The sequence below is a fragment of the Podarcis bocagei genome (assembly GCF_964188305.1).
Source record: "Podarcis bocagei genome assembly, chromosome: 6".
In the NCBI taxonomy this organism is placed as follows: Eukaryota; Metazoa; Chordata; class Lepidosauria; order Squamata; family Lacertidae; genus Podarcis; species Podarcis bocagei.
Window position 1 is genome coordinate 53,601,028 of NC_138130.1, and position 12,436 is coordinate 53,613,463.

The following is a 12,436-nucleotide window of genomic DNA, read 5'->3' on the forward strand; positions in this document are numbered from 1 at the left end:
TATGTTATGTAGTATCTGATCCACTTTAAGAAATCCGGAGCCGGAGCAATCCTACTACCTGTACGGGTTGTAGAATGCGATATTTGCAATGCGATCCTAACGCAACTATAAATTTAGAAGTACCGTAAATCCCACCGAATTCAGCGAGAAACGGAGGAATCGCAACCTTAGTTGATTAATTGATCGAACTTAATCGATTTAGAAGGCGTCCGATGAAACAGGCATTTCAACACCCCCCCACCCCACATTAAGTACTTTTTTTAAAAAAACTGCACGTGACAGGCGCCATCTTAGAAGAGGCCCTTGGCTTCTGTGCGAGAGATTTCGCTTCTGCTAAGGCGCTGCTGCTGCTACTGCGGCGCGCGAGCGAGGCCGCCATCTACAAACAAAGAGCGCACCTTTTCTGGGGCAGAAAAACTGGCGGCAGCCCAAAGACAATTCTCTCTCTCTCTCTCTCTCTCTTTTTCTGCTGGCAAGTCCTGTCTGCTTGCCTGGTGAGAACAAGCAGCAGCAGCGCCCCGTGACTCTCTAAGGGGAAATCGCCTGCTAGAGGAAAGACATCTCCGCTCCCAGGAAAAATAAACGTCTCCCTTCCTTTTAGCAGCAGGCGCCAAACCTGGCTCTGCGCGGCGTCGCTCCGCCCGCTGACTGCAAGCAGGGCCCGCGGGTCGAGGAATGGCGCTCTCCCAACCCAGTCCCGACTCCTTTTCATTTAGCGCTTGAATCGAGTGGGGCGGGGAGAGAAATTGCTGAAAGGTCAAGGCTGCCATCCTAACTAGGGCTGCCCTCTTGAATAAAATGTTGGGGAGGGGGGCAGGTAAGCCCCACCCCGCATAATCGATCACATGACTTGAATGGCAATGTCCATCATGGGGGGGGGGGTTCAGTCCCCTTAAATATTTTATTGGAATGAGCCAAGCGGCTAACGATCCTAACCCTGCCCATTTAGGACTAAGGCCCCCTGGATCCAATGGGCCTTACTCTTAGGTAAGTGTGGGGGAGAGGCAGTAATGTCACTTACCTGGGACTGTGTCCCGTTTAACTCAGTCGGGTTTAGTCCTAGCCCCGCTTACCTGGGAGCAAGCCCCGTTGAATTGAATGGGAGTTGCTTCTGAGCGATGTATAGGATTGCGCTGCCTGGAACCCTGGGGATCTATAAAACGTGGAAGTCTGGCGCAAAGACTGTCTCGGGAAGTCTGGGGTTGCCCTCCCTGCAACACGGACGGCTCCTCTCGGAGGGGGCTTCCTTCCTTCCTTCCCCCTTGTCCCAGACACCCCTTACCCTCCCTTCGCTCGCGGCGGTCCTTCAAGGGATCCGGGGGGCTGGAGAAACAGGAGAGGAAAGCAGCTGGGTGTCGCGGAGGGAGGGAAGCTGAGGGCGCCTCTCTCCCTTAAGTATCATCCAGAGCGAGTTAAATCCGACGGAAAACTGCTGATAGCGCTGACACTTGATCCTAAGCACGGTTTACTGCATATTTCAGCTAGGGTCACCACCAGCTTTCTGGGCTGGCTTGCCCCCCTCGCCCCCGCCCACATGCCTTAAGCCAGTCTTCGCCAAGCTGTTGCCCTCCAGATGTTTGGACCAAAACATCGGGAGGGCACCCGGTTGGTGAAGGCTGGCTGAAGGCATAGGCAGGAGGGAGCCACAGGCATAGAAAGGTCCAGGAGCTCTGGCGGAAATATATAATCCAATTTCCCGAGAGCATCGGGTGTTTAGGATGGCGGTTTTAGGAAAGGCCAGCGGTCCTTCTGGGTCTTAACCAGCCGTCACACAAACAAGAATTAAGCACGTTAAAGTTTCCTCTCCTTTATTCGAGGTGCAAACACGCCTCTGCCCTTAATGTCAGATAAATAGGAGCCGAGACTACACGGGAGGGAGGAGGTGGCACTCTGCGAGTGCTGGGGGTGGGGGTACTCTCGTTTTTATTGGGACCTTCGGACCCCGGCTGAAAATAGCTTGCAGCAAACATTTAACTTGAGAGTAGGTCCCTTTGGATTCAGCAACGCCTCGCACCTGGGTAGGAACGAATCGGATTGTACTGTCAGCCCCGCTTTCCTTCCCCAAACATACTACAGTACAGTGGTACCTCAGGTTACATACGCTTCTGATTACAGACTCCGCTAACCCAGAAATCGTGCTTCAGGTTAAGAACTTTGCTTCAGGATGAGAAAAAGAAATTGTGCTCCGGTGGCGCGGCAGCAGCAGGAGGCCCCATTAGCTAAAGTGGTGCTTCAGGTTAAGAACAGTTTCAGGTTAAGAACGGATCTCCGGAACGAATTAAGTACTTAGCCCGAGGTACCACTGTACTGCATTGCTCAAGAAAGTCTCCCCACGACCAAATTGCGTATTTTAAAAAATTGGTGTGCAATTATTGAAAACAACAGCAACCACACTGTGCTCTGCCACCCAGATCCTAACACCTCAGTAGAGCAAGCGCGTTCATTGTCACTTACTTGCATAAAAGTATTCTAATACAGTATAATCCGTAGCATGTCTACTCAGAAGTAAACCCCATTAAGTTCAGAGGGATTCGCTCCCAGGTTAGGCGACAATTAACTCCACTTACCTGGGAGTAAGTCCCACAGAACTCACAGAGATGTATTTCAGAGTAGATTTGGTTAGGATTACACTGTTAGTGTGGATAGGATTGTGCTGCAGGGTTATAATCTTTAAACATGTTTATCCATAAGTAAAGTAATGTTAGCTTTTCTGCTTTAATCTGCTCTAGAAGTAGTGATTAAATAGGTGTAATATAATTGATCATGCAATATTCATAAGAAAACCAGAAACAGTAATAAGACCATGCGCTGCGGGTTTTCAGTTCTGACTGAATAAGAACAGCCAACGCCAAGGAAAGCTGAAAATCTCCAGGTTTTTCCCGCTGCTACAGAAGGAGACGGCTGCCTTCGGCAAACGCTGATTGATAGTAAACAGGGGTTTGTGCTCATGGCACGTTAAAAGGTGCGTGAAGTTTTTCAGCTGAAAGAGAAAGAGAGGGAGTGTGTGTGAATATACAAAGCCCTCGGATTCTACTGCTTGGTGGTTCTGTGCAAGACGGCTAAGTTTTGATTTAAGCGATCCACAGTTGCGTCACGGGCGTTTTAGTATTCTGAAGCTGGGCTGGGAGGTGACTAAACGTGAAAGGCAGAAGCGGGATACCTTTATAAATGAAGCGAGTCCCGTTAAGATCGAGTGGAAAGGTCTTTAAACCCGAACTGGACTCTGGATTCTAAGCACACTGACTTACTTCTTCTTAGTGCGAGAGTCCTCCGGCTTAACCAGGCTGTGGCGTTCCCCACCACTACTTTGGCGGCGCCCCAAACCAAGCGCCATCAGGGCAGAATCTGGAGGGCCCCCCAAGCGCAGCAGGGTCACATTTTGAAATCGCACGTAACGCATCCTAATAGAGGTGAAGGCCACTAAGTCCGCAGGCTACAATTTACCCAGTTGCCCCTCTCTAGCCCGAGTCCTCCGCAGTAGTTGCGTTTAGAGAGGGGTTGTGAGCCCCACGCGCCATTTTCTATTTCCCCATATAAGTTAACCAACAGGGCAAATGGCAATGATGGAGCAGTGCTAGCAGAGCAGGATACAGTGGTACCTCGGGTTAAGTACTTAATTCGTTCTGGAGGTCCGTACTTAACCTGAAACTGTTCTTAACCCGAAGCACCACTTTAGCTAATGAGGCCTCCTGCTGCCGCCGCGCCGCCGCTGCACGATTTCTGTGCGCATCCTGAAGCAAAATTCTTAACCCGAGGTAATATTTCTGGGTTAGCAGAGTCTGTAACCTGAAGCGTATGTAACCCGAGGTACCACTGTATTTAAAGCGCACACGACATACATTTAAAGCAAAGCAACTGAATCATGGAGACCGTAGTTTTTCCCTCCTTCCCTACATGTCCCAGCACCCTTCATAAACTACAGTTCCCAGGATTTCCGTGGGGGGTGCTTTCAATGCAGCTATGACACCTTTGTATTTTATTTTGAGCTGATAACTATACGATTATAAACGGGGGCTTATGCGAGGAAGAACCTCTAGGAAAGCGTTATCATATGTATGCCTTTCTTTCTGGACCGAGGTTCCAGGTTTGCTTACTTTTTTAAAAAGTCATTCATTAAGCAGCTGGCCTCCCCTTTTGGTTTAATCATTACGAAGCGGGCTGTTTTTAAATGTCCATTTTCCTCGCTACGCGGTGTCACACTTTAACCATGGCGTGTCCCCAACCTGGAGGGACCTGGATGCGGGCGGGGGGGGGGCGCTTTACTTCCTAAAGTGTTCCTCTTTCCCCCTCTCCTATTGTGGAGGGAAAAGAAAAGTAAACACCCGCGGAGAGAGAGGGGGGAGGGAGGAGGGAGAGGAAAGGAAAACGAAGGCATCCTGTTCTATATTTTTGTTTTACAGCAATAAACGGTCGGACATGAAAACATGCGCACACACAAAATCCAAGCACAGCGGCGGGTGGTGTTACAGAGCCGAGATCTGACGCGGGTCTCTGCCTCCTGCCTGGACTTTAAGTCGTGGATCACGAAGGTCAGCGCAAAAGCTCAGGGGCGAAAGGGGAGAAAGTCGAGCGCGATATTAGATCCTGGGGAGCAGCTGGGGATTCTCACTGCGGGGCTCGGGGACTCCGCCGGGTCAGTCGAGAAACCTCGCCAGCATCTGCTGAAAAGGCTCTCGGTCTGATCCCCCGATCTGTAAGAGCTGAAGAGCCAGGATTTATGTCGGTCAGCGCTCCCGCGTTCAGCCCGCAAAGGGCCCGCTCATAAAGGCGGTTTACTTGCACGTAAGACCCAGGGCGTTCAATGAGGCCGACGGCCTTCAGGCGTCTCTTCGGGGTCGCAGGCGGCCTTAGCGGCCACCTGTTTCATGCAGGATCAGGCTTCAGCGGAGGCTGGGGCTGCCTAAGCCCAGGGGAGCCGGGGGTTCAAAGGCATTTCCTCCTCCCAGCGGTGCTACGGTTTCCTTGCTCCTCAACTCCCCCCAACCACACTTCTTCCTTCGCCCCCGCTAGTCAAGAGAAATGCCCAGCCAGGCTGCTGCGGGAACCTCTCCTAAGTACCAGGCAGAAAAACAAGGGAAGTGCAGCAGATCTCTTGGAAAGTGCCATATTTTAAAAGGAAGGAAGGAGGGGGGGCGAAGACATTTATTTCGATACATTATATACGGGCGAATCTAAATTAATATTCCATATAGAGTTGCGTTTGCATTTATTGCACACCATACAAACCATTACGTCTAGAGAAATCCGCAAACTGGGGGAGTAGGTGGTTTTGTTCTTGTTTAATGTATTTATTTGGGCCATAGGACACTCTTAAGTGATTGCTGTCGGTAGCAGATTGCAGTGGGTTTAAATTTTCCAGTGCAATCCTGTTTTTGGACTGGTAACTCTGAATCTGGGCAGTTTCGGTGGGATTTTCTGGTTATAAAGGCCTGGAAACCCTTACAGGGTTAGCAAACCTTTTCACAGCAGGTGGCCGGTCCACTGTCTCTCAGACCTTGTGGGGGGCCGGACTATATTTTTTTGGGGGGAAATGAACAGATTCCTATGCCCCACAAGTAACCCAGAGATGCATTTTAAATAAAAAGCACACATTCTACTCATGCAAAAACACCAGGCAGGCCCCACAAATAACCCAGAGATGCATTTTAAATAAAAGGACACATTCTACTCGTGTAAAAACACCAGGCAGGCCCCACAAATAACCCAGAGATGCATTTTAAATAAAGGGCACATTCTTCTCATGTAAAAACACGCTGATTCCCGGACAGTCCGCGGGCCGGATTTAGAAGGTGATTGGGCCGGATCCGGGCCCCGGGCCTTAGTTCGCCTACCCATGCACGTAGCCGGAGCCCTTGTTCTTGAAAGATACACGAAAAGGCAGATAATCTCTCTTTCTCTCTCTCTCTCTCCTCCCGCCCTTCCTTTTTCTTTTCTGTCTCTTTGCTTATGAAAACCAAATCCACCCGAAGTGACATTCCCTCCACGCATCCCGGACGACTGTGAGTTGCTAGCAACGACAGAGACAGAGAGAAAGCGAAACCCCTTGCAATAAATAGCTTGTGGTTTGCAACATGTTTTTCCTGGGGACAAATGAGGAACATCCGTCAGGGAGGTCCCACCGAACTTTCCGCTTTCCTACTGTACTTAACAGATCCCCAACTTTGAAAAGAACTGCTGAATACGAAAGTTAAAAGAACCACCCCCGCCCCCAGAAACCCGGCAATTAATAAACCTGATTACATTGATTTATAGTCCCAAAGGGGGTTTCGGGGGACCGCCACGTCCTGTTTTGAAGAGAGCTGAGGCTCCAGTCTTAACCCCGTTCACCTGGAACTTAGCCCCATTGAATTCAACAGGGCTTACACAGCAATCGTTACCGTGTCTACTTAGAAGTAAATCCAACTGAATCCGTGAGCCTAAAATGGTTTCCCCCTATAATTTTAATTGCCCTCCAGGTTTCCCGGTCCTTTAGAAAAAGTGACCAGGCCAGTTGCGACCCCCAGAACCAGCTCCCTTCAAAAAACCAGACACTATCCAAATTTATTCCTCTTTCATTAAAATGTTATTATCAAGCGATCCTTTCCTGAAAGGGCTGAAGGATGGAACTGGGATGCAGTGAAGTCATCCCAAATCGGAGCACGCACGCACACAAAATCGCCCACATATTTGTGCACCTTCACTTCTCAACACAGGGAGTCTGGCTAATTTCTAGGAGGAGCGCGGAAGAAATTGAACAAAAATGGATCAAAATTATCTCTCCGATATTACTCAATTCCTATGTTTTAAGATAGGTGGAGAATCTTTTCAAAGTTTACAATCACCTTTTGTAAGCATGGCAGAATTATCGAATCTCCCTGCTGTTAACTTGGTACTTTATTCACACTTTTTAATTTATGAAATAAGGGAGAAAGAGGAGCAGCCCAATCTTCCCCGTTTACTGGGGAAGTAAGTCCTGCTGAGTCCAGTGCGATTTATTCTAGGAATGCCCAGGAATACAGAATCAGCGGCAGCCCTAGATCCACTTCCCTGGGAGTAAAATCTGTTGAACTCAATGGGACCTACTTCTGACTAGACATGCTAAGTATTGCAGCGTCCTTAGCTTTTGCAAGTTCAGATGTTCTCTGTTTAATGGATCTTTGTTAAAGCTAGACTTTGCCGGTATATCTCCGCAGCAGGAACACGCACATGCTGGCAAACTTTTCCCCCCTGGTGCTTCGGTTGGACAACTTGGTATACGCCTTTAGAATCTGACTGGCAGTCAATGTTAGGGCTGCAATCCCATGCCCAGTTTCCTGGGAGTAAGCTCTGTTTAACTTAATGGGCTTTCCTACAATCCTCAAAGTACTTACTCCCGAGTAACACCAACGAACTTTATGAAATGCCGAACAAGCCGAATGAGGCTGGAGACGCAATCGCCTTAACACCCACCCAGAACTCGTCTTAAACGGGGCTGGAAAATCGGGGCTTTTGAGGTGTCTATTCTTTTCTTAACCTCCACGGTCTCGAGACAGGCCAAACTAGCACTTGATTTGGGATATTTTCTTTAGGCAAACTGCCTCAAGTTATCAAGGCAGAGGGGGGGGGGGGGGAAGCGTGAACAAACTGCACGTCCGGTTGTTACTTCCTCCGACTGAAAAATGCGCAGCTCAAACGCACCTTTTCAAGTGAGCAGGGATTACGGACAGTTTCGGGTCCACTAAGAAACTGCCACTGAAATCATTGGGACTAATTGCTTCCTTGTGTAGGATTGTGGCGTTTTTTTTTGGGGGGGGGAATGAAACCTTGGATTCAAAGCCTATGAAATAAAATGCCGAGGACTGGAGAAATGAGGGCATCCTTTTGCTGAAGGAACCGCAGCTTTGCCTGAAAATCTAGCCAAAGAAATTGAAATGATGTAGCTGGCTATTCTTAAGCAACCTCCCACAATGCCTCTTCTCTGAGTTAATTTTAAGAAGCGAAGGGGAAATATCCCAAAGAGAATTCTTAGCCAGCAGGAGCCCTGGTGACTTGGGAAGAGCAGATTCCCGAAGCTACTTGCCTTCCTTCCGACGGGATAGGGCTTTTTATAGTGTGCTTACAGCTATAGCAAACGCTTGATCAAATGAAAACAAAACAAACAAAACTCTCGGCTTTCCAGGCATCAGATGCAAAATGAGCGCATTAGAACAGGCCTCCTCATTCAGGCCAGAGTTGCCCGCAAGCAGGAATGAAAAGGTAAACCCAATTGATTTCAATATAAGCTTTTTTTTGGCAGGGGGTTGGACTCGATGGCCCTTGTGGTCTCTTCCAACTCTATGATTCTATGATTCTAAAAGATTAGGCTAGAAATAGGACAACAATTTATACTGTAAGCTTCCTGGGGCAGGGAACTATTTGTTACAGTGTAATACACCATGTACACTGCTTAGATAATAATCAACATTGATAGAATACCAGCCTCAAGTACATCAACTTGCAAGCAAGCCCCCTTGATTTCAGTGTGATCATCAGTGCAATCCTATACCTGCCTACTCAGAAGTAAGTCCCTTTGACTTCGATGGCACATACTCCTAATTAAGTGTGCATAGAATCCTAGACATACTTTCACGGGAGTAAGTTCCATTTAACTCAATGGCATTTACTTTCGGCAACTTTCATTAAACTGTACTTTTATTAAGTATGCGTAGGACTCCGGCCTTAAGAAGAGAGATACAAAACAAAGCAAAAAAACAAAACAAAAACCTGTCTCAAACCACTCTTAACTATATAGTTTGTTCGAAGGCAGGACATATTTCCAAATCCGAGTGTACAAATAAAACGTCTGCTATCAACATTAGAGCGGCTCAGGTGTAAGGGTGACTTCCTTTCTGACCCAGCGATTGTTAAACCATAAAACGAAAAATGAAAGTCTATTTTCCCGTCTCTGGAGGAAGTGATCCTACGAAATGCGGAAGTTAGAAGACTCAAGCGAGTAAGCCAAGCCACAAGGCAATCTCCACCAAATGGCAGGTGCATTTTATTTTAGGGTTTAGGATTGTAGGGGAAGAAAACGCAAGGACAATACATTTAATCTGACGCAACCCTGCCTCCAGAGGGATAGAGGTGGGTAAGTCATCTCTCTCTGTGTGTCTCTCTTTGTAAAGGAGAATGAACATTATTTAAAGCAGTGCGCGGGGCTTATCAGAGCAGAGAGGCTGCTTTGAGCAGCTGTCTGCGGCGCTGGATGGAACTAATTATATCTCCTGCCGTCAGCTCAGCTCAGCTCGATTCCCGGCTGGCGCTGCCCACCACCCAAGCCGGCTGAGCGCTTGTTTACAGCGGAGGCTAAGACGCAAATCTCCCTGCGACTCCTGTCAATTTCAAGGCTGGCGCTGAGGAGGGGTTTCCGCCGAAAGCGCGGCCCTGCAAGCGATCTCAGCTTTTCAGTTTGTACTGCAAGTCCAGTTATACTGCTAGCTAATCGTATACCTAGGAATTGCCACTGATCTCGCCACAGGGGCCCCTCTAATTCCAGTAGGGCGCATTTTAAAGTAGATATCCTAGAATAGCAGGCCTTGCGCCTAAGGTATTTAGATTGCAATCAATCGACTTTACTATTATTATTTTTTAAGCGCACAACTCAACTTATTACTGAGTCAGACCATGTAGCACAATATTCTAACTGGGAGCACTTTTCCAAGGCTGCAAAAAGCCATACCTGGAGACACCCCGAGTTGAACTGGGACCGTCTGAGTCTAAATGGGTTTAGGGTGCTGGCTTTGCGAGAGCGGGTTTGAGATCGTGTGCGACTCTCCGAACCCCCAATTCAGCTGATCTGTTTTACAGTATAAGAAAGCTTAAATTAAATCATTCCGCCTTAACCTTCAAATAAAATTATTCTGGCTGCAATTTCGCACACACTTCTGAATAGGCACGCATAGAATTGCACTGCTCAGTCATTTCCTCTTGCATCTGTTCACTTAGATCCTCAGCACATTTACTTAGGAGTAAGCGCCGTTGCTTTATATGACTCATAAAGTAAAAAAATTGTAATCACGCCTCAGGTTGGAGGGAAGTGAGTTTACTTTCCAGCTCCTCCCCACTCGATCGCCCTCGGGCTGTCGAGTCCTTTATCTGCTCAATTTAGCTTGTTTTGCTAGTTAAAGATACGGAGAGCAGGACTGTTGTCTATTTTTCACCTGCACGATTTTCGGGATGGTATATACGATTCAGGCAACAAGCGAGCAAATCTGTAGTGTTGGTAGGCCTTTGATCTTGGAAAACTTGACACTTTTCCCCCTAGACCGTGAGATACAAAATGTAATCTTACAAAGTTTTCTTTTTCTTCCCTGAGTCTGACAAACCATGGACTGTTGGTGGAAACCCCAGCAGTCATGGCTAAAACACGGGTCTCCCCTTTTTCTGGAACGTTACACACATCTCCCCCTCTTTCTTCTAAATATTGCTAGCAAAGTTTAGTTAAAGGGTTTATTTTGCTGTGCTTTTATGGTGAATTGTCTGACAATTGACTGACAAATCCTGTCTTGTCTTCCTCCCACAGAAGTCCTATCAGATGCAGTACATGTGACATCGGAAGGATTTGTATTTTTAATGGTGGAAAGTGCTTCACTGTCCCGGCTGCAATGGCCATTTCTCTCCTGCAAGTCTCTTGACTTCAGCAGGACTACTCCAGCACTAAATGCGTTGCAGATTGCTGCAAATACCTTTTATTTCTGCACTCAGGCTTCCGTGTCTGGTATTAAAGAACTCTCAGTCCGATGTTAAACACGTTTCGTTAAGCAAAAGGCCACTGAAGTTATTTTAAAGAAACGCCGTTTGGGGTTCTTGGGCCACAATCTACAATTTTTGAAACTTCAGAGTAGTCCTACAAAAAGTCACGGAAATCGCTCCCAAAAGCAAAGTGCTTCACTGCAACTAACAAACATAGGAACAAGGGAGAATGGGGGCGGGGGGGCTGGTCGCGTCCGTGGGGCTGAACAAGTTATTCAGCTGGTGGTGTCAGAGAGTGGCCACCCAAAACGTTGCAAATCGAGCTCTGAGTGTCTTTCTAACTGTGTGCAGAGAACTAAACGCCGGCCTCTCCAAGGCAACCCCGAGAGCTCACTACAGCCTCCGCTGACAATCGAGTAAGACCCTAAGAAGCCCCTGGATTGGCCCCAAATATTTAGCCCGTGGTTCTCTTTCGGGTCCTCCTAAAAGCCAACTGGTGCCTCCAGACCAGGATTTTGGGGCGCACGTCCAGGATACCCCCTCGACAGAATTAACCCCAGTAGGGTTAGCTGACCCACCTTTGAAGCTGAATGCAGTGGCCCCCTAAGGAGGCGGGAAACCACTAAGTCCAGGGTCCTACATTTCTCAGCTGCATCCCCACCCGCCCACCTCCCTCGACCCTCGCGATCTGAAGGGGCAGAGGCGAATCCCCCCTCGTCCCGGAGGACTCACCTTCGGGGAAGACGGCTCTCATCTTGAGGTAGCTGGTGGTGAGGCGGATGATGGACGCCTTGTCGAGCTGCGACGTGATCGCCGACGGCAGAGGCAGCAGCTTGGCCAGCTCGTAGAACTCGCCGTTCTCCTTCTCGCGGCGCGTCTTGGCGGCGTTCTTGGACTTCTCCTTCATCGCAGCGGCAAGTGTGGCGAGGCGGACGCGAGGCGGGCACTGGCATAGTCTCGGGCCCGCGAGGCTGCTGCAGGCGGGCCGCGAGCAGGGACTTCGCCTGGGCCTTCCGACGGCGGCGGCGGCGGCGGGCAGCACCAGCCCCCGAGCCCAGACCAGGAGGAGCGTGAGGTGGCGGCGCCCGGTTGCCTCCTCTCTCCCTTTTAAAGCCGGCTGGCGAGATGGCCGTCCGAGAACGTCGGCGTTTCTATCTCTCTGCGCTTAATGGTCTCCCTCGCCTCAGCGCAGCCTTCGAATGAAGCAGGCGGCCGGCCACCCGGGCGGGGAACCTCGGCTCGGCTGCGTCTCCCCTGAATCGAGACTCGCTCGCTCGCTCGCCCGGAAGGCAGGGAGGAATCGCTCGCTCCTTTCCCTCCGCCTCTCTCCCCGCCCCCCTTAACACGTGTGTACTTGCTGTGTTTATTTTAGACCCCCCTCCGGGCCAAACTGGTCTGCCTTGTGCGTCACACGCGCCCCAGCCCCTTCCGCGCCCCTCGGCCGGGAAGGAGAGCGGCTCGCCTGGCTCCCAAAGGAAGGGCTCCGCGGGGATCCGTTTCCCTCAGAGAGAGCCCGGAGTTGCCACAGGGCGTGTGGGGACGTCGCTCTCTCCCGCCCGCCCCGCCCCTCGAGGCAGCAGCCAGCGGCTCTCGGCGGTGGGCGACGCAGACCTGCCGCTTGGGCACTTGGCGCGCCAGCAAGCCTGAGGGGATCTTTTTTCTTTCTTTCTTTCGCGCCAGAAAGAGAGAGAGAGAGAAATGTCCACCTCCCCTGGCCGGGGTGGCTCTCTTCCCTGTCCAAGCCTCT

General features: G+C 49.7%; 1 protein-coding gene across 1 annotated transcript in view; it reads right to left on the reverse strand.

Moving 5' to 3' along the window:
- SIM2 (SIM bHLH transcription factor 2) overlaps nt 1-12,141 on the reverse strand; it is a 57,880-nt gene extending 45,739 nt beyond the window's left edge. The window contains exon 1 of the mRNA XM_081198749.1: nt 11,422-12,141. Coding sequence (XP_081054875.1) covers nt 11,422-11,596 — 175 coding nt within the window. The 5' untranslated portion in view covers nt 11,597-12,141. The remainder of the gene's footprint in view (nt 1-11,421) is intronic.
- Nucleotides 12,142-12,436: the final 295 nt, after the last annotated feature.